This window comes from Tachysurus vachellii, chromosome 21 (genome assembly GCF_030014155.1).
Source record: "Tachysurus vachellii isolate PV-2020 chromosome 21, HZAU_Pvac_v1, whole genome shotgun sequence".
In the NCBI taxonomy this organism is placed as follows: domain Eukaryota; kingdom Metazoa; phylum Chordata; class Actinopteri; order Siluriformes; family Bagridae; genus Tachysurus; species Tachysurus vachellii.
The window spans coordinates 13258622-13276155 of record NC_083480.1 but is presented as its reverse complement, the minus strand read 5'-3'; the positions used below and the strand labels follow the sequence as shown (position 1 = coordinate 13276155).

General features: G+C 37.8%; 2 protein-coding genes across 3 annotated transcripts; one reads left to right on the top strand and one right to left on the bottom strand.

Moving 5' to 3' along the window:
* Positions 1-530: 530 nt before the first annotated feature.
* Positions 531-11505, top strand: znrf2a (zinc and ring finger 2a). 2 transcript variants are annotated; one of them, XM_060897021.1, is made up of 5 exons: positions 531-1331; positions 6841-6936; positions 9901-10006; positions 10096-10174; positions 10285-11505. In XM_060897021.1, the coding sequence occupies exons 1-4, from the start codon at positions 1001-1003 to the stop codon at positions 10151-10153; spliced, it is 591 nt and encodes a 196-aa protein (XP_060753004.1). In that variant the 5' UTR covers positions 531-1000; the 3' UTR covers positions 10154-10174; positions 10285-11505. The 2 variants fall into 2 exon arrangements, with proteins under 2 accessions (XP_060753004.1, XP_060753003.1); XM_060897020.1 differs by having other exon boundaries at positions 532-1331; positions 6838-6936.
* On the bottom strand, positions 11106-15581 carry ggcta (gamma-glutamylcyclotransferase a). Its single transcript, XM_060897022.1, has 4 exons — positions 15333-15581; positions 13103-13248; positions 12623-12755; positions 11106-12172 (listed from the first exon to the last, which is right to left on the bottom strand). Exons 1-4 carry the CDS (start codon positions 15441-15443, stop codon positions 12047-12049), a joined length of 516 nt encoding a protein of 171 aa, XP_060753005.1. The 5' UTR covers positions 15444-15581; the 3' UTR covers positions 11106-12046.
* Positions 15582-17534: the final 1953 nt, after the last annotated feature.

The following is a 17534-nucleotide window of genomic DNA, read 5'->3' as shown; positions in this document are numbered from 1 at the left end:
ACTCAACCCCACTGAACACCATTGAGATTAAATGGACTCCATAGTTCTTAGGGTTGAATCAACACAAATCCCCCCAGTCATGCTTCAGCATTAAATTTAAAGCCTTCCCAGAAGAGTGAAGATTATTATAACAGCAAAGATGGACTACAGTTGAAATCTAGAATGGGACTTAAGTGGTACCATCTAGTGGAATGAAATGAAAAAATTAAAGGAGGTCTAAAATTCATAAATTGCGCATAAAAACAAACTGTGGTCAACTGCCCGACTGGGTGTATTTTACATGTATCCTGAATGTGACGAAATGCATGTTCTTGCCTACATCTTTCACAGAGAATCCTTTAGGTTTTTATAACAACATTAGATTACTGATACACGTTTACAGTGATCGGCGTGTCACATTGTCGTGAAAGGGATTTTCGGTAACAATAAAAGATTTGGGTTTAGTGTTTATGTTGCACTTCCGCGTTGACGTCACCTGACGCACATAAAGGAGGAGGGCAATCCGTGCTTTTCACACACAAACCATAATAACCTTCGACTTGTACCGTGTACCGGACGTGCGCCCCGGACGTGTCTGCATGGTTTTTTTTTTTTTTTGTGTCGGCGCTGTTATTATGTAGCATTTGTAACGTTTAATCTCTGCGCACTTCACACGTGCGTATTGTATTAAATAGTGTCCCATAAGTTTGTGTAAACATCACGGAGGTTGTTGACTGTCAGCAGGCCTGTGGACAGTTTTGACACCGTCGTGAAACTTCAGTTACAGGAAGAGCAACTAGTGTGTAGCCATGACCTTTTATTGTGCGCCATGGAGCGACTCCTTTTAGGATTATTTCCACATCTGGAGCTTAAACTCCATGCACATCTGAGGTCAGACGTAATTTGACTCATCACATCGTATTGTCTTGTTTTGTTTTGTCTTTTTTTCTTTGAAAGGGACGTTGGTCGTTTCTGGGGCCCGAACAGCGCGTCCTAAACAAAAACAGACTGAGATAAACATATGGGGCCCAAACAGAGCAGTCCGGCGGCTAGTGCGCGCCTTAGGGCTTATTCAGGCTCGGATGTGCCCACGTCCACCTCCACAGCGGCCGGTTCCGGGAGCACGAATGCAGCTGCGATTAGGTACTACACCGGAAACCAGCAGCAGGTCGGAGCGCGCGGTCGGTACGGCGCGGACGGCGGAAGACCTAACTCTCTTTTTCAGCCTACCATCATAGCGCAAGGCGGCGGGGATCAAAGCGATGAAGACGCAGACGGAGAACGGAGTCAGTCCGGTCCGAGGTTACTGATTGGATCGTTACCGGCTCACCTGTCTCCTCACCTGCTTGGAGGTAAGACAATTGCGCGTTAAAAACCGAAATACGCGCGACGTGTTTGACGTTTAGTGAATCAATAAGACCACAATACAAAAAAAAAAAAAAGAGAGATGAGTCTGGAAATGCATGGTAATCATACTAGAGTTACTTATTACTAAACTCTGATGTGATGGTTATAAAGAGACGGATTGCGCTCTAAAGGTCATCTAAGGCACTTAAAGTTTACCTTTCCAGGATTTGTAATTCTACATAAATAGTGAAATGACATGAACATAACACATGCTGTCTTAACAGTTGACAAATACCTGTCACCAAATACAAAAATGCACTTAAATAAGATGAAATCATTTGAGTAAGTGTTAATAAGATGCAGTTCCTGAAAACATCTATTATACCTGGATTATCACTTATATTCTCCATTAGCTTTATTAATTATAGCTGTAGTTATCTCTGGGTCAAACTCTACACAGACAACATGGATATAAAATAACAACCATCGTCATGGCATTCATGCCTGTAGATTAATCCCATTATGTAAGATAACTTCTTCAATGTTGACACTTAGTGTTGACACTTAATGTTAACAATAAGAGTTATAAATGAGATCAAATAGTGTTAGTGTTAATCACCTGTACACCGGTACAGAGATTAACGACTTGGAGATTAATGAAATGTTTCGGTTGTTAAAGATGTTCTTCTTGGAACCTTATCTGTTATGGAAACAAGGAACTCTCAAACTTTTAATTTAACCATAATTTTCTAAAATAAAGGTTTTTAGAAAACTCTCTTTAGAATGATTACAATGTATAATTGATGGACATTTGAATTATTTGCTACCACTGAGACCTAAAAATCTTTTTTTGTTTTTTAAATGCTCCAATTAATTGGAAGGATCATTGGGTTGGAAAATGATTAACGTTTATTGGATCAGCAACAGAAAGTATCACAGGCTGAAATAGCTTTCAGGGGAACAAAATTTTTTATTATTATTATGTTTTTTTTATTTTTATTTTTTTGCTATTGCCCTAAAGAACCTGTTTTGGTGATTTTGTGTAAGAGTGCACATAATAAATCAGCATTTATTTTATTTGTAAGAAACTAGGTAGGCAGGACTTTTAGAAGGCAGCATAAGGATAGCAGGTATGTCTGGGTTTCTGTCAATGAATTTGAAAGACAATCCTATAATTGTATGAATGTTATGAAGGTTTGAAGAATTTGAAGTGGACATAACCGAAAAGTTAAAAAAAATGAATAAATATATCAGTGACGGAAAAATAATGGTGACGCCTCTGATTAAAACCTCTTTGAGAGTGATGTTCGTGGTATAAAGCTCTGTTTCTACAGTTGAAAAGCATTTATTTAGCACTTCACAGCAATCAGGCTGTAGATTTGGATCATTAATGATCAAGCCAGAGGTGACCATAAAAAGGAAAATTCCCTGAGACTTCATGAGGAAGAGACCTTGAGAGTATTCAGATTTCCGTGTGATTATAAATCATTACTCTTTAATACCTATGCACTATAAAGTCAGACTGTCTTTTAATTGTCTTCAAATTGTTTAGTATGAGTGGTCTTGGGATGAGTGCAAAAAAATGTTAATGATTACAGCAGCAGTTCACTAAATACACTATCAGAGCTACTAACTGAGAAGCAAGGATGAGGCTTTGGAATAATGTAGCCAGATGTGGATCTGTACAGCTGCATCAGCGACATTTGCGGACACATTTCCTGGATCAAACTTCACTCGACTGTTCACTTAATTACACATGCTATAAATAATCAGTTTGGCACAGAACATTGAACTCGTGCATATTTGTATTTGCTTGATGAGGTTTTCACATCAAACTTAGCACAAATCTTGTATTTACAGAGTAGTTGCCTTATTTACTTGGTTATTATTCGTTTTGAAAACAAATACTCCATGGCCTATTGGGGTTTACATGAGCACAGCAGCAAAGTCATACTTCTGCTCATTGAACCCTTTACGCATAGTTAAAGTAAACTGTACTTTACACGATTTTCATTGTTCAATTGTTTCATTGTACACAAAATAGCACTTGCACAATTTAAGCCTAAATGAGCAGCAGCAGTCTATAGTTACATCATTAGGATGCATGTTAAGAATCTGAAAATTTTATGATATAAACTTGATATTTTCTGTACTTTGGTACAGAACATTAAATATTTCCGACCTGAATGTTAACAATTTATTAATTTATGAAGATCTTTTGTTTTTTCATTTATAATTTTTTTTTTGTATTTTCTGTCACTAATTTTGTCCATTTTTGTGATCTAGATCTAACTTTTTTTAATGTCCGCCATTGATCAGGCTTCCATAAAAGGGTTTTTATTGAACACCGTGTTGGATGCCAGTGCCAATGCCTTTTACAGTAATAACTTCTCACTTGAGTAATCTCTCCACCAGGAAGCAGCAGGCTGTTCTGCCCTCTGTATATACCGTACCTATGCCATGAGCTATTGAAGGCAGGTGGGATTGTCCCACAAGCTTCACCTAAAACAGATAAGAACGAAATAAAACCTAGCTGACTTGCCTTAGGGGAGGGAAAGTAGAGCACTCATATGGGAGGAAGGGGAGGAAGGGGATTCTGACTAGCAGTTTCCTGTAAGTCACATGCTTTACAGAAATGCACAGTGTGTTTTTAGATCGTGTTCTATATTAAAACTGAAGCACACATTTCAGCTCAGACCCTTTTGCTAACTGAAAGCTCTTCTTTTCTGTGTTGTGTAAATTGTATCGGTGTTTAGGGACATGCTAATTTGTCATTCGATGTGTTAGTTTCATAGTTGACTCAGTTGTCCGCAGCTGATGAATCATTCTTGAGAAGTTACTGTTTCCATCTATAGATGCCTTTTTTTTTTTTTAAAAAAAATCTTTTTGTACATTATATGCTGATATGAATAACCTATGAATATTCATTAAATACCCTGATTATTAGGATAAAATACTTGATATTGATGCATTTTCTTGAAATTTGGTTAGCAAAGGCAGTAGCCACGGTACCGGATCGGTAGGTTTAGCCCAAATATGTGGCTGAACGGTTGCTATGGCGATACAGGAGACACCAGGGTATTATAATTTTTATTTATTTATTTCCTTTTAACTAAAAGCAATACTTGTCCCAAACACAAATCAATCTTTACTGACATACAAGTGATGTGCATTTGCTTTTCTTAGAGCTAAGTTTCACTTCACACCAACTTAATTGATGTGAAGTTGTACCTGTGAATTCATGAACCTTGGTCTTGTAAACCAGTACTTTAGGCAGGACTGTGGTCTCTTTGGTTGATTTAAAAAAAAAAAATTTTAGTTGCAAACCAAACTTGTTTAACTGTCTCAAGTGTCAGTAAGAAAACAAGTCAAAGAGGGGAAGTCATCGTGGGCTCTTTACTGAATTAAAGCACTTCTCTCCTGAGTTGTGTTAAATAATCAGTATAGAGTGTACTTTAGGGAACGGTGACCAATGTTGCTCATATTTATTAGTCATTTAATGAGCATCTGTTTCAGTAAACTCCCAGCTGTTCACTGGAAGCAGTTGAGCTACAGCTCAGAGGTTAGACAAGGTCAGCTTTATTTAATGTGTGGTATTTATGTATTTATTTATTTAGTTATTTGTTTGGTTTTTTAAATCACAGTTCAAGCAAGAGGTTGCTTAAAAAAAGCATTTATCATAGTAATTAGTAATTATGAGTAAAGAAATCTCTCAAAAATAAAAACTGCCTTGCTGTATTCTGTACTCTGTAATCTTTAATCCTTACCCTTAGTGTGATTTGTCCCTGTAAGGCATCGCTTTGAGAGGATGTGCTATGAGGAACAGAGAGCATGGATAAGGTAGTGAAATTAAGCAGCATAGATTAGTAAAAGTAAGCAGTGGTAGTCGTGTCCTTGGCCTTTAGGAGCGGTTGGTACCATTTGCATGTGGTCTGTTGCATTATGATCTGTTTGGTCAGAAGCTCAGGGATATCCTTAGCTTGTGCTTTATTGCAGATAATTACTTTACAAATACAGATATTGAAATCTGTTTGAGCCTAAAAACAAGCCAACGATACAAAGCGATCTAATCTGTTTTTAACAAAGCACACTCTTTCTGTAAACAGTGCTTATGTAATTTATCGACACACATAACAATTTCTTTATGCAGAAGGAGGGTTTGATCCTCTGTTGTGTTGATTTTGTTGTCCCTGGCTGGCTCTTTAGGGATCTAAATATAACTCTACATCCCGACTTCTGTAAAGCTGCTTTGTGACCGTGTCTGTTAGAAGGGCGCAACAAATAATACATACTGAATTTAATTGAGTAATTAGGACCAGTATTTAAAATTGTATCTACATTATTTGGCTGAATCCAAATAAAACTATGAAGCAGGCAAGTTAATGAATCTTCAATGTTTTTGAAAGAAAGAGAGGGAAAATATTGCCAAGTCAAGATTGCCATGCTGATGGACTCTTAAATAAAAGCACTGAGTGGTGTAATAAAATCAAATGGTACTTCAACAAAGTATTTGTTCTGGGGTGCACATACTTATGCAACTAGGTTATTGTCAACTTTTTCATTTCTGTTTTTCCACTTATTTTATTGTAACTTATCGTTGTAATTTTACGTTGAAGTTCTGTCCTGATTCGTTGTGGTTTCATCTTTTATGTCACAAAAGTGTGTAGACGTATAGATGTATATTGTGCTGTTTTAATGATTTCTTTTTTTTTTTTAATCATAACGACTCGTATGGCGAATTAATATTAAATTAATTATTAAATATTTAAATAAATAAATTGTTGTTTGTGTGTGTGTGTGTGTGTGTGTGTGTGAATAATTCTCGCTTCATGTAAAAAAAGCTATAACTGTGCCAGTATAAGTTGAATCTGACTCTCAGACAGTTTGTGTGATTTTTCATCCTTTCACATGTAAATCATTTTATATAAACCGAAGATCATTTTAAAGAGATACATTTGATCTATTTTTGTCATGAAAAACTTGTGGCTTGAGAGATTTGTTATCCCTGATTAAGGAATTTATTGGTAAGTTGGAAATGTCATAAAATTAACCAGAATCACTAACGGGTGTTGTGAATTGTATCTCTTTCCAATAAAAAGCTAAATTGTTGTTTAGCAAAGAAGATCACATCCTTTATGTGGTGAAGTGTCCTGTTAGGAGATTGCATTAATCTTTTTATTACACTACGTACTGATGTAGAGTAAACATACCTTCTTTACCTCGTACACTAAGAGATGTTATGTTGTGCGTCGTTGGTGTTAAGCTCCTCAGTACTGTTATAAAACTGATCCTTCTATCTGACTAGCAGGTTCTAAACCTGTTTTAAATCTGATGTTGAATCTTTTGTTGTAGAGTTAAACATAGAATTATTAATAGTGTCCTATAGAGACAAACTAAAGGTAGGACGATGCATTGAGTTACAAATAGGACACTTAACTTTCTCACCCTCTCTCTTATACAGTATCTCACCTTCCCGTGTGTATGTGTGTGTTTGTGTTTGTGTGTTCATAGCAGGATTCAACTGTCCTGTGTGTTCAAAGTTTGTTGCTTCAGATGAAATTGACCTTCACCTTGTCATGTGTCTCACCAAACCAAGACTCACCTATAACGGTAAGACCACCACTTTTTTTTTCCAGTGTTTGAACGCTGTTCCGCTTCAGTGCTCAGACTAATCAGTCAGTAATCATTAACACAAAGCCCCGATGCCGCTCTTCTTGTTTAATCCTTTTTGTTGGTCCTTTTGGATTGCTTTCCAATGTGTGTATTATCAGCATGTAATTACTTTTCAAACAGTTGGCTTTGTTTAATTTGTACACAACATTTAATGACTCACGGTGTTAAAGCATTTAAGTAAACACATGGTGTTCAGCAGCTGATTAACGTGGTTAAAACGTTCTTGGTAAATAGGAACGTGCCCGTTTAAACCACAGTGATGTAATAATTCAAAAATTCATCATAAATATTAATAAACAGATGACAAATGTGCTGCTATTTAACAGAGATAAATGTGCAGTTATTATGTGGTGAAGCTTTCTGTAAGGAGATGTTTATTTAATATCAGTATCAGCACTTCTGGGCAGTCAGCAAGTTTTTACACATGATACAGACAGGAAACATATTTTGGGAATATACCAGCTGCATTTCCTTGTCATTACTTTTAAGACAGAGGAAAATGCTATTTTTAGCAGCTATAATGTCCGTACTAAAGGGAACCAACTTAGTGTCTCAAGTGGTAAAGGCTCTGGGTTGTTGATTGGTAGATCAGCGTTCGAGCCCCAGCACTGCTAAGCTGCCACTGTTGGGCCCTTGAGCAAGGCCCTTAACCCTCGCTGCTCCAGTGGTGCTGTATCATCGCTGATCCTGTGCTCAGACCCCAACCTCTAAAGTTGGGATATGCGAAGAAAGAATATCACTCTGCTGTAATGCATAGTGATGTGACATACGTGATATACAGCTATGTTTGGTGACACATACTCAGAATTTGTTCTCCGCATTTAACCCATCCAAAGTGCACACACACAGCAGTGAACACACACACACCGTGAACACACACCCGGAGCAGTGGGCAGCCATTTATGCTGCGGCGCCTGGGGAGCAGTTGGGGGGTTCGGTGCCTTGCTCAAGGGCACCTCAGTCGTGGCCGGCCCGAGACGCCTTAGGGTTAGTAGTATATGTGTCAAAATAAAGGCTTCTGTTAGGTAAATGGATGAAATGTCATAAAATTCTAATTGTTGTGGTGTAAGAGGAATAAAACATAGTATGTCATGTTGTTCATGGTTTTGATGATTTTCCTGTAACAGCACCCCCTCATGTATTTTAATCACTGAGCCATGTGATTCCCGTAACTAGTCAAAGATTTACGTGTGTTGGTGTAACGCCGGTTTAATGACTAAAATGCAGATTGAGACATTTCCAGCTTTTGCGTAGAAAAAAAAAATCCACTTGGGTCTCGTAATCCCAAAGTAGAAAGTAAGACTTTCTCAAGAGCTCCAAGTTGGAATGTCCTGGTTTCAACATCAAAGCAGCTCACTGTGCAAAGTGTGGATAATGATAAAACCTGGATGATGAAAAAAAGAAAGAATCAATTTTTTTGAGTAGTCTCTTTTCTCTTTAATCATCCTTTTTAAAGTTGAATTAGTTCAGTCTGCATTCATTCTACAGTCACATGGTGGAGTTCCTGCTTTCCAGCTGTTTGTGTAGTGTCACAAGTTCTGTCTGTGTCCATGTGGGTTTTTCCTGCTCCTTGAGCTTCTTTCCACAATCCAAAAACATGATCAGTTACTCTGAATTGCCCCTGGATGTGAAGCAGTATGTGAATATGCATTTCAGAGGTCAGTTCAGAGCGTTTTCCCACTTTACAGCTAGAGGATTTGGCTCTGATTTGATCAAACACCTTTCCATACATGTCTCTCCTTTTAAATCCTTAATTAGACCTGTTTATATGTTACACATAATTAAAAGCTGCTCAAGGTCTTGTTACTTCTACACACAAGCCAAACAAGTTGAGCACAGCGTAGATTGTGTCCCTCATACGGTGAAGGCTGGTGGCTGATGACTCTGCTGCCCAGGCTCTTTGTATGATACCTTTAATAGCTTCAGCAGTGACTTTAGACATATCATGTCTAAACAAAACACAAGATATTCAATATTGTGAACTTATTGTAATATTGTGAAGTAGAAGGCTTATTGGCTTTATGATAACCTAATCTAAAATATGTCCTTCTGTGCATTTGATAGCACGTGTGTACTGTATGTTGCATTGACGAAACATGTTATAGCCTAGAGAAAAGCTATAAAAGGTAATTACAGTCCAATTATATACACCTTTTGTTTTTTTTGTTTTTTTTTGTTTTTTTTATAGGAGTAATACACATCTGTTTCACATCTGTAAAGATGTGTCATGGCAGGATAAGAGCACAGAGGTAGTGATGTAATGTGTTTATAGCAGTAGTTGATTCCATAGCCAGAGGGTTTGCAGTGCAATTGCATCCCTTGTGCAATGAAACGGAGCTTGCTCTGTTCAAAGGAAGCTCTGAATTTTTAGCCACCATCAAGGAAAAACTCTGAATGCCTGCTTGGGACCTTGGGATTCCCCACCATGAGTGTAGGACACATGGTCATATCAACAAGGCTGCTCAACAGTAAACAATGTAGCTGTGGATATAATCAATAAACATACAGACATATTACTGTGTTAATTCTACAACACTGATTATACATTGAACTGTTTTGAGAAAGTAAACAGAATACAGGGGTCAGAGCACAGGTTCAGCCATGATACAGCACCGCTGGAGCAGTGAGGGTTAAGGGCCTTGCTCCAGGGCCCAACAGTGGCAGCTTGGCAGTGCTGGGGCTTGAACCACGATCAACAACCCAGAGCTTTAACCACTTGAGCCATCACCAAAAATAGTTAGCTTGCATGTGGCAGCAGCCATTGCTAATAGATAGAAATGCATTTATACTGTATTTTGGAAAAAGTCAACAATGATGTAACCATCCAGTCATACACTATAACTAACCCTGACACCGTAACAACCCGATAACCAAGTAACGCCTGCTCCTTTATGACTTCAGAGGATGTCCTGATGAAGGACTCTGGGGAGTGTGCAATATGCTTGGATGACATGGCCCAGGGAGACACCATTGCCAGACTGCCCTGCCTCTGTATCTACCATAAAGGGTAAACACACATTACATGACAAACCTGATCCAAGCATGCACAGCTCGGTTTACTAATCCACATTTCCTTGTTTTATTTTTACAACACAGGTGTATTGATGAATGGTTTGAGGTGAACCGGTCATGTCCAGAACACCCTACCGATTAAACAATAGCTGACATTGCACAGGTATTGTACACTGTTGTCTATACACACTATGTTAGCTTTTCATTAGAATGAATTCATTCAGTCCTGGACAAGGAGTTTATTGTTGTTTGTACATTTTTTTTCTTTTTTAGGTTCTCTCATGGTCAGTGCAGACAGTGCAGCGTGATCCAGAGCCTCAGTGATTTTACAAAGACCTGTCATCACCTCAGATTCACACCTGTGCCAAAAGACTATTAAAACTGACTCAGGGTTCCTGCCCATGTGTGAGATTTGTTTTCCTTGTTTTGTTCCCGTTTTCCATTTTAACGCACCAAAGGACAGCAGCGTGCAAAAACACACTGCTGTGTTCAACCATCTGGGCTTCAGGATGTAGCTTCACTGTATCAACACTGGATACATTTCTTTCTTCCCGAGCGAGAAGCACGGCTCAAGAGACTGAGGACGTTTGTCTTTGAACACAGCCACGTTGTAGACTTCTAGGATGCTGAGTGGACTTTTTTCTGTAAATATAGCTCTGGAGTAGCAAATAATTTCAAATTTTCTTTTTCTTTCTTTCTTTCTTGTGGAGATTACATAGTTCGGTGCTAAAATAATCAAGTGCCGTTTTTTTTGGCTAAAATGTGCTGCTAAGTTTCACAGGCAATAGGCGTAAATGAATTACTAAAGAACTTGTTTTTGTACAAGTTTAGGTTCAGAATTTCACAGAAACAAGCGGTTCAAGGTGAACACAGAACTGAAAGCTCACTGTAATCTGACCATTTATTGTTGATGCTCGTAGATTTGACGTGTCTAATGTCACAGTATGACATGGTAGCTTTTTAAAAGAAATCGTGGCGAGTCGTTATTTCAAGTCCATGTTTTGATTGTACACTTAATATAAGAAAGGGATAGCCTTATGTAAGGTGTGTGTCTGTGTATAGTAGTTAGGCTTATTACACAAAAAATACTCAAATTTACTTCTTGAATTGTACTTTACTATGTTTTCCTGAAATGAAAGAAAAAACATTTTGTAGAAAAGTTGTGTTTTTTTTAGTGCCACCAGCCCAGACCTATACATTGCACTAATACAGGACAGTAGAATGATCTGGAGAAAAATCCACTCTGATGAATTTCATAAATGTTGTTATACGAGTTTATAAGTAAGATGTTCTTCGGTTATTTACCATTTCATTATGATATTCAACAGCGTAACTGTAAAATTGCATTAATGAAATGTCTAACTTAAATGCAATTTAGAAAAATGCTACATGTCCATCAAAACTTTGTAATATTTCATCATTACAAATATGTATTTGGCTCCTTATCAGTTTGTGGAAAAAAAAAAATCACAATAAAGCACTGGGAAATTCTGAGCGTCTTCCTACTGGGCCTCAGGCTTCAGTTGTTGTTATAATTTCATTTAGCGTTCAGGGGCGTTTATTCTGTACTGTGACAAAATATTTAGTCATGAAGACGGTTTGATATTTACTGTGTTGTTTAACATTAAGCAGGAACGTCAACATTAACGAACCAAAAAGTATGTTAAGAATTCACCAATGTATTAAAAGTCTGTTTAAATGCTAAGTGTATGTTTACAGTACACAATAATGTGTATCACACTATGTTATAAAGCTATATTATTTAAGCAAAAGTAAACCGTTACTACAGTTTTAGTAAAATGTTCATTAATGGAATAAACATCACTGAAGATAGACAACTTGATTTTATATAATTTATAATATTATATAATATATTATTATATTTATGTCAATGCTACTTTTTTTTTTTTTTTTTAAACATGAAGTACATGGTTTGTTGAAGGAACTAGTGTTAAGCTTATAAACAATTAAGCACCATTTGGAAAATTTTCATTGAGTAAAATTGTGACTTTCTGGACTTTATTTCTCCCAACATTCAGTTCTTAAGCTTTTTAATATCATCTAATATTGACGGTCCCGTGTAGTTATTGGCCTCCACGGCCTGCAGCTTCTTTATGTAGTGTTCCGGTAATCCGTTCTGTTGGGCTCCTAAACATATGACCTGCAGTTGGACAGGAAGAGAGACAGTTTTACGATTGACGGATTTATACGAGATTATAAGAAGTAGATTAAAAGCCACAGGATAAATGAGGTACTTCATGAAAAGGCCATATGTTTTCATTAAAAATCAGTAATACTTTAGAATGCTGTAAAAATACTGGATTTTTAAAATCATCTTACGACAATAGAGCCAGCCATGTGGGGAAACATTAGCTAGAGCGATTAGGTGCAGGAGACCGTTTGAGCTAAAAGCTAAAAGCAAATGGCTCAAGCTAAAAGCAAATGGCTCACTGTTTACACTTGTACACGAGTGCTCTTATGTAGTCAATCATTAATAGACACAATACATTACCTTATTTCTAGATTTTTGGTCATTTTAGACTCTAACCACGTAACTCATGTTTACGTGAAGAGGATTAGCGCAAAATTCGGTGTTTGCAGTCAAATGTACCTCTTTGTACTGTGGTGAGGGAGCACAGGGTCTGAAGTTGTTCATCTTATATGTTCTACAGAGAAGCGGCCCAGTTTCTGTCTCCACCGTCACCTCCATGGGGCTGTAGATACCCTTGTCCACGCCCTCCTGTCTGATGGATAAAACAAAGCAAAAACAATCTTGTCATTTTTTTTGCTAGTCATAAATGCAGGAGACAGGATTGTCTAAATCAGCCATGAGTCAGTGCAGGAAAAGAGAAACGGATGTGAGAAGAAACAGCAGGATGGTACACCACCTATACTTCTGTTCACTGCTTGAAGCTGCAAACAGATTTAATCTAAACAGATTCTCATGAAAAAAAATGGTAAGATCAGTCACTTAGATCCAAAACTAAGATTCTGACCAAATTTGAGTTACCAATATAAATACCAATAATGCACTTTATATATACAGGGTCTGTATACGACAGTGTAAATTGTAGACAACAACTTGTCATACTTATCTAAAGACGTGATGTCCTCGATCGCCATTTTCCACACTACACCCCAGACCTCCTCATCCGGACATTCTTCAATCGTAGCCACTCCACCGTTCCACCTGCTGACCACGTTTTCTGCCCACAGACCAAACTGTAGCACATATCCCTGAGAGAAAAAGGGCTTACTGCAACCTTGGGTTTCGCTCTTAATCTTGTTCGCTACAATCTGTGGTATGAATTTCAGGAAAACCGAACGACGTTTTTCGGATGAAAAATCCGACTTATCCAACATCCAACAGACTGAACTAATCCAAGTCAAAGAGGTCATGACAAATACAGGAATCCAATATCAAGGGGATTTTTTCATGCTACAAAATTGAGATCTGAAGTTTGTTGAAATATCTTCTTTGTCTTGGCCTCATTAATATATAGCAAAGGAAGTAAAATTTTACCAAAAAAAAAAACAAACAAAACAAAAACAGTTTAGATAACAAAAATGTTAGTCTGTGTTTTTGGGGATGATAAATACAATTTTCTCAGATTTTCAAGTTTGACTTTTCTATCACGCTCCAAAGCAAAGATCCGAGGATTTCTGAGCTTGTCTTCGACTCCTTAATCTGTGATGTTAATTTAAAAAAAAAAAAAAAAAAAAAAAAAAATGTAAGGGAATAGTATGTGGTTGCTTGGGGTGAAAAATCCAGCTTTCTCAGATACTCTCTAAATTCACACTGTAGATTAAAGAGGTCAGGACAAATGCAGTGATCTAAGAATGAGCTTTCTATCATGCTCCAAATCTGATAACCAATGTTTGTTGTAATGACTGGAATACTCTGAAACGTGAAGCCAGTGATCTCGGCAATGATGCGTGATAAGAACTTGGATTTCTGTTTATTTTTTCCTCAATCGTTGGTGTGAATTTTTGGAAAATCAAAGGAAATCCATTTTCCACCCAAAAGACAGTAATGGATGGGTTTAGGAGGTCAAGAAAAAAACCCAGTAATCCAAATTTGAGCTTTCTAGCACACTTTGAGATTTTTAAATACACCAGTCATTAAAATACACAGGTTTACTGGACACATAAATTTGGATAGAGTAGAATGTGTATTGCAATAAATATGAAATGAAATTAATTATTAAATGCAATAAATATCTTGGTGGTGTTTGAGCCATTCTGTGTAAACTCAAGAGTCTATTATGTGTGAAATGTCCAGATCAGCAGTTTCTGAGACACTCAAACCAGCTGAATTCAAATTCAATTTATTTTTATAGCACTTTTAACAATTCCCATTGTCTCAAAGCAGCTTTACAGAAGTGTGGAAACAAAAGAGAGAGAAATATATTTTAAATACTTGTTACAACCCATGATTTTGTGGATTGTATTGTGTTCTGTACATATTCTGTTGATTCAAGGCCAGAGTTTCCAGCCTGCCCTAGCCTCCCTGATTTCATCACTGATCTCCTACATAAAGAGGAAGCAGAAGAAGAAGTTGGAAGGTGTCAGTAGTGGTGTATTTGTTGCAGTGTTGTGATAGAGTGATTATTGTGTTTTGTGATCGTTCCTGTTCTGGTTTTGACTTCTGCCTGTTTCTGACTCTGAGCTTGGTTTTCCCTTGGATTTCTTGCTGCGGTTCACTCTTTGTGTATATACACATCACTGTACATATGTGCAGCATTTGGCAGATGCCTTTATCCAGAGCAACGTACATGATCATCTTTTATTTACCTTCAGGGGCCCAACAGTGGCAGCTTGGTGGACCTTGGATCGAACTCACAACCTTCTGATCGGTCGCCCAACACCTTAACCACTAGGCTACCACACACCCTACCATATAGTTCACTGTTTCACTGGCTGTAAGGATGTGGCTGACCTTTTTTCTTTGGGAGTGGGTTCCTTTTTCCCCTGTGTGTTTTCTGGTAGGGAGTCAGAGATGAGTCCCACTGTATTTTTCTTTTCTTTGCTTTTAGGTAACTGAAAACTGCTGGGCCCCTGAGCAAGGCCCTTAACCCTCAATTGTATAAACTGAAATAAAAATCACTCTGGATAAAAGGATGTAATGTAAATATAAACCATAGACTGTTGTAACATACTATATATCTTTCCTCCATCCTTACTGAATGTCTTGAACTGTTTCTGCATGATTTTATATTTTTATACACCTGTGTGTGTGTAAATATGGAGTGTGTGTATGTATACAACACAAAGAGAACACTAAGTGATAGAATACAGTGTTGTGTTGTTTACATTGTTACCTGGAGTCGACCGACGCGGTGAAAAACTGCTGACGGATTTTGCAGCTGTAACCTTTCTTTTAATAAATTACTCCCAAATGCGAAGTACAAGAAGTATCTAACTCCTGACATTATATTATACGGTTAGTGTTGAAGACCAAGAGCTGAAAATTAAACCAAAAAAAGCCAGCACGCCTTTAGATGATAAAATAAAACACGTGATGTTTTCTATGTTTTTAAACGGAGTGGACAGAAACGCACGGAGATGCTTTCGCTGGCAGCAAGAAATATCTGCCATATTAGGAGGGACCTGCTATTTCGTGGCAGCCAATCAGTATCGTCCAACGTAGTAGCAACCAATCACATTAACTGGAAGTCAAGCGACAGCAGCGCCGGCGAATCTTCAGTAATGGCGGTGGTATTTGGCTCGGTAAATTCGTATATTAAATGATCAGATTAGTAAAGAATTGTTGCTCTGTATGTTGGATTTTAACGTTTATTTTAGAGATAGTTAATCTGTGACTACTTGAATTGGTTAATTTAATCATTTGTAGAAACGCAGCTTGTGCACCGTGTGGTCCTGGTTTGTGAGGCGCGATCATTAAGTTCAAATACTAACTTACGTTAATATTACCATTAAATATTAGCGTTTGTTAACATGTTAACTTAATCTATTGATTAGAATAAAGCTCATGCTGATTCACTGGAATTATTGACAAGCTCAGCCTTGATGATACACGTACAACACTAACCATATCGGTTTTTTTTGTGCATTTAATTTTTCAGGGGATTGTCTGATATCCAACCATTTTGACAAAACAGTTCTTTTAAGAACTACCTTTCTTTCTCTGTTTTACACCTCTTGTGTAACTTCCTATCAATTATGGCAGGTAAGAAGCCATCCTTTTCCAAGAACGTATCTTTATGGCCCATATCGGTGATGGGTGAATCTGCTCTTATCAAAAATGACACATGGAAGGTATAGATAAGAATATGTAAATAAAAACCATTTTGGTAATGTTTGGTAATAAAATGCTTTTTTTTTTTTTTTTTTTGATGTGCGCATCAGCCTTGTCGGAAGTAATCCGTGAAGAGAACAACAGGAGGCAGGACAAGTACAGAACATCGAAATCTTGATGGTAGTAGTATTACATTCAATATGACAGAAGCAGGGGGCACGGTGGTTAGCACGTTCGCCTCACACCTCCAGGGTCGGGGTTTGATTCCCGCCTCCACCTTGTGTGTGTGGAGTTTGCATGTTCTCCCCGTGCCTCGGGGGTTTCCTCCGGGTACTCCGGTTTCCTCCCCCGGTCCAAAGACATGCATGGTAGGTTGATTGGCATCTCTGGAAAATTGTCCCTAGTGTGTGATTGCGTGAGTGAATGAGTGTGTGTGTGTGCCCTGCGATGGGTTGGCACTCCGTCCAGGGTGTATCCTGCCTTGATGCCCGATGACGCCTGAGATAGGCACAGGCTCCCCGTGACCCGAGGTAGTTCGGATAAGCGGTAGAAGATGAATGAATGAATGACAGAAGCAACGTTTGAACAACAGATTTCAAGCCTTTCTCATTATTTGTTATCTTAACTATTGTAGTAGCTTTATGGCAAATACCTTGTTAAATTAAATGTTTTCAGGTATTGCCTGCACCCATATGCACATTCTGTTTTAAGGGAGGTTAGGTTATGATGTTTGGAAAATGCAGTATTAATTTTTTGGTTTGTTTGTAATACCTAATAGTTGCCAGACTCTGTCCTGTCTGAAATTCTTCTTCACGTGGTCCTTGAGGAGGGTGATTCTGGATTGTTAAATTTGTATTTAGTTTGTTCCAAATTCAGAAGTCTGGTGGATACAGACCCATTTAGGAGGAGGGCACACTTCTGCTGGCTTGACAGTACGTATATACCATCCAGGGTTTTGCAGTGATTGGTGCCAGCTACTGGAGAGTGAAATGCCGTTCAATCAACCAGTTCATTTTTAAAAGCCTAGTTAATCTAACTAATCTTTCTTTTTTTTTTCTAACAAACCTTTAACTTAAACTTTTTCTTTGTTTCTAATTCTTTTCTTTCTTTCTATAACTATTCATAAAGCTATAACCATTCTACACTTATGGATAGATAGGAGGGTAGAAGATTAGTAAGAAAAACAAAGAAACTTCCTGCTGACAATGGCAGCTAATTCCTGCTGCCAGCTGACAATTTTTCGCTGAACCCCTACTGGGTGTTT

What these genes read in the sequence shown, in the direction of transcription:
- ggcta (XM_060897022.1), bottom strand. Translation starts at nt 15,443, where the DNA reads ATGTCAGGAGTTAGATACTTCTTGTACTTCGCATTTGGGAGTAATTTA. An exon ending in GACATCACGTCTTTAGATAA is followed by an intron (nt 12,756 to 13,102) that starts GTATGACAAGTT and finishes TTTATCCATCAG; the next exon opens with ACAGGAGGGCGTGGACAAGG. An exon ending in CCTCACCACAGTACAAAGAG is followed by an intron (nt 12,173 to 12,622) that starts GTACATTTGACT and finishes GTCCAACTGCAG; the next exon opens with GTCATATGTTTAGGAGCCCA.
- znrf2a (XM_060897020.1), top strand. Translation starts at nt 1,001, where the DNA reads ATGGGGCCCAAACAGAGCAGTCCGGCGGCTAGTGCGCGCCTTAGGGCT. An exon ending in ACCAAGACTCACCTATAACG is followed by an intron (nt 6,937 to 9,900) that starts GTAAGACCACCA and finishes TTATGACTTCAG; the next exon opens with AGGATGTCCTGATGAAGGAC. An exon ending in CTCTGTATCTACCATAAAGG is followed by an intron (nt 10,007 to 10,095) that starts GTAAACACACAT and finishes TTTACAACACAG; the next exon opens with GTGTATTGATGAATGGTTTG.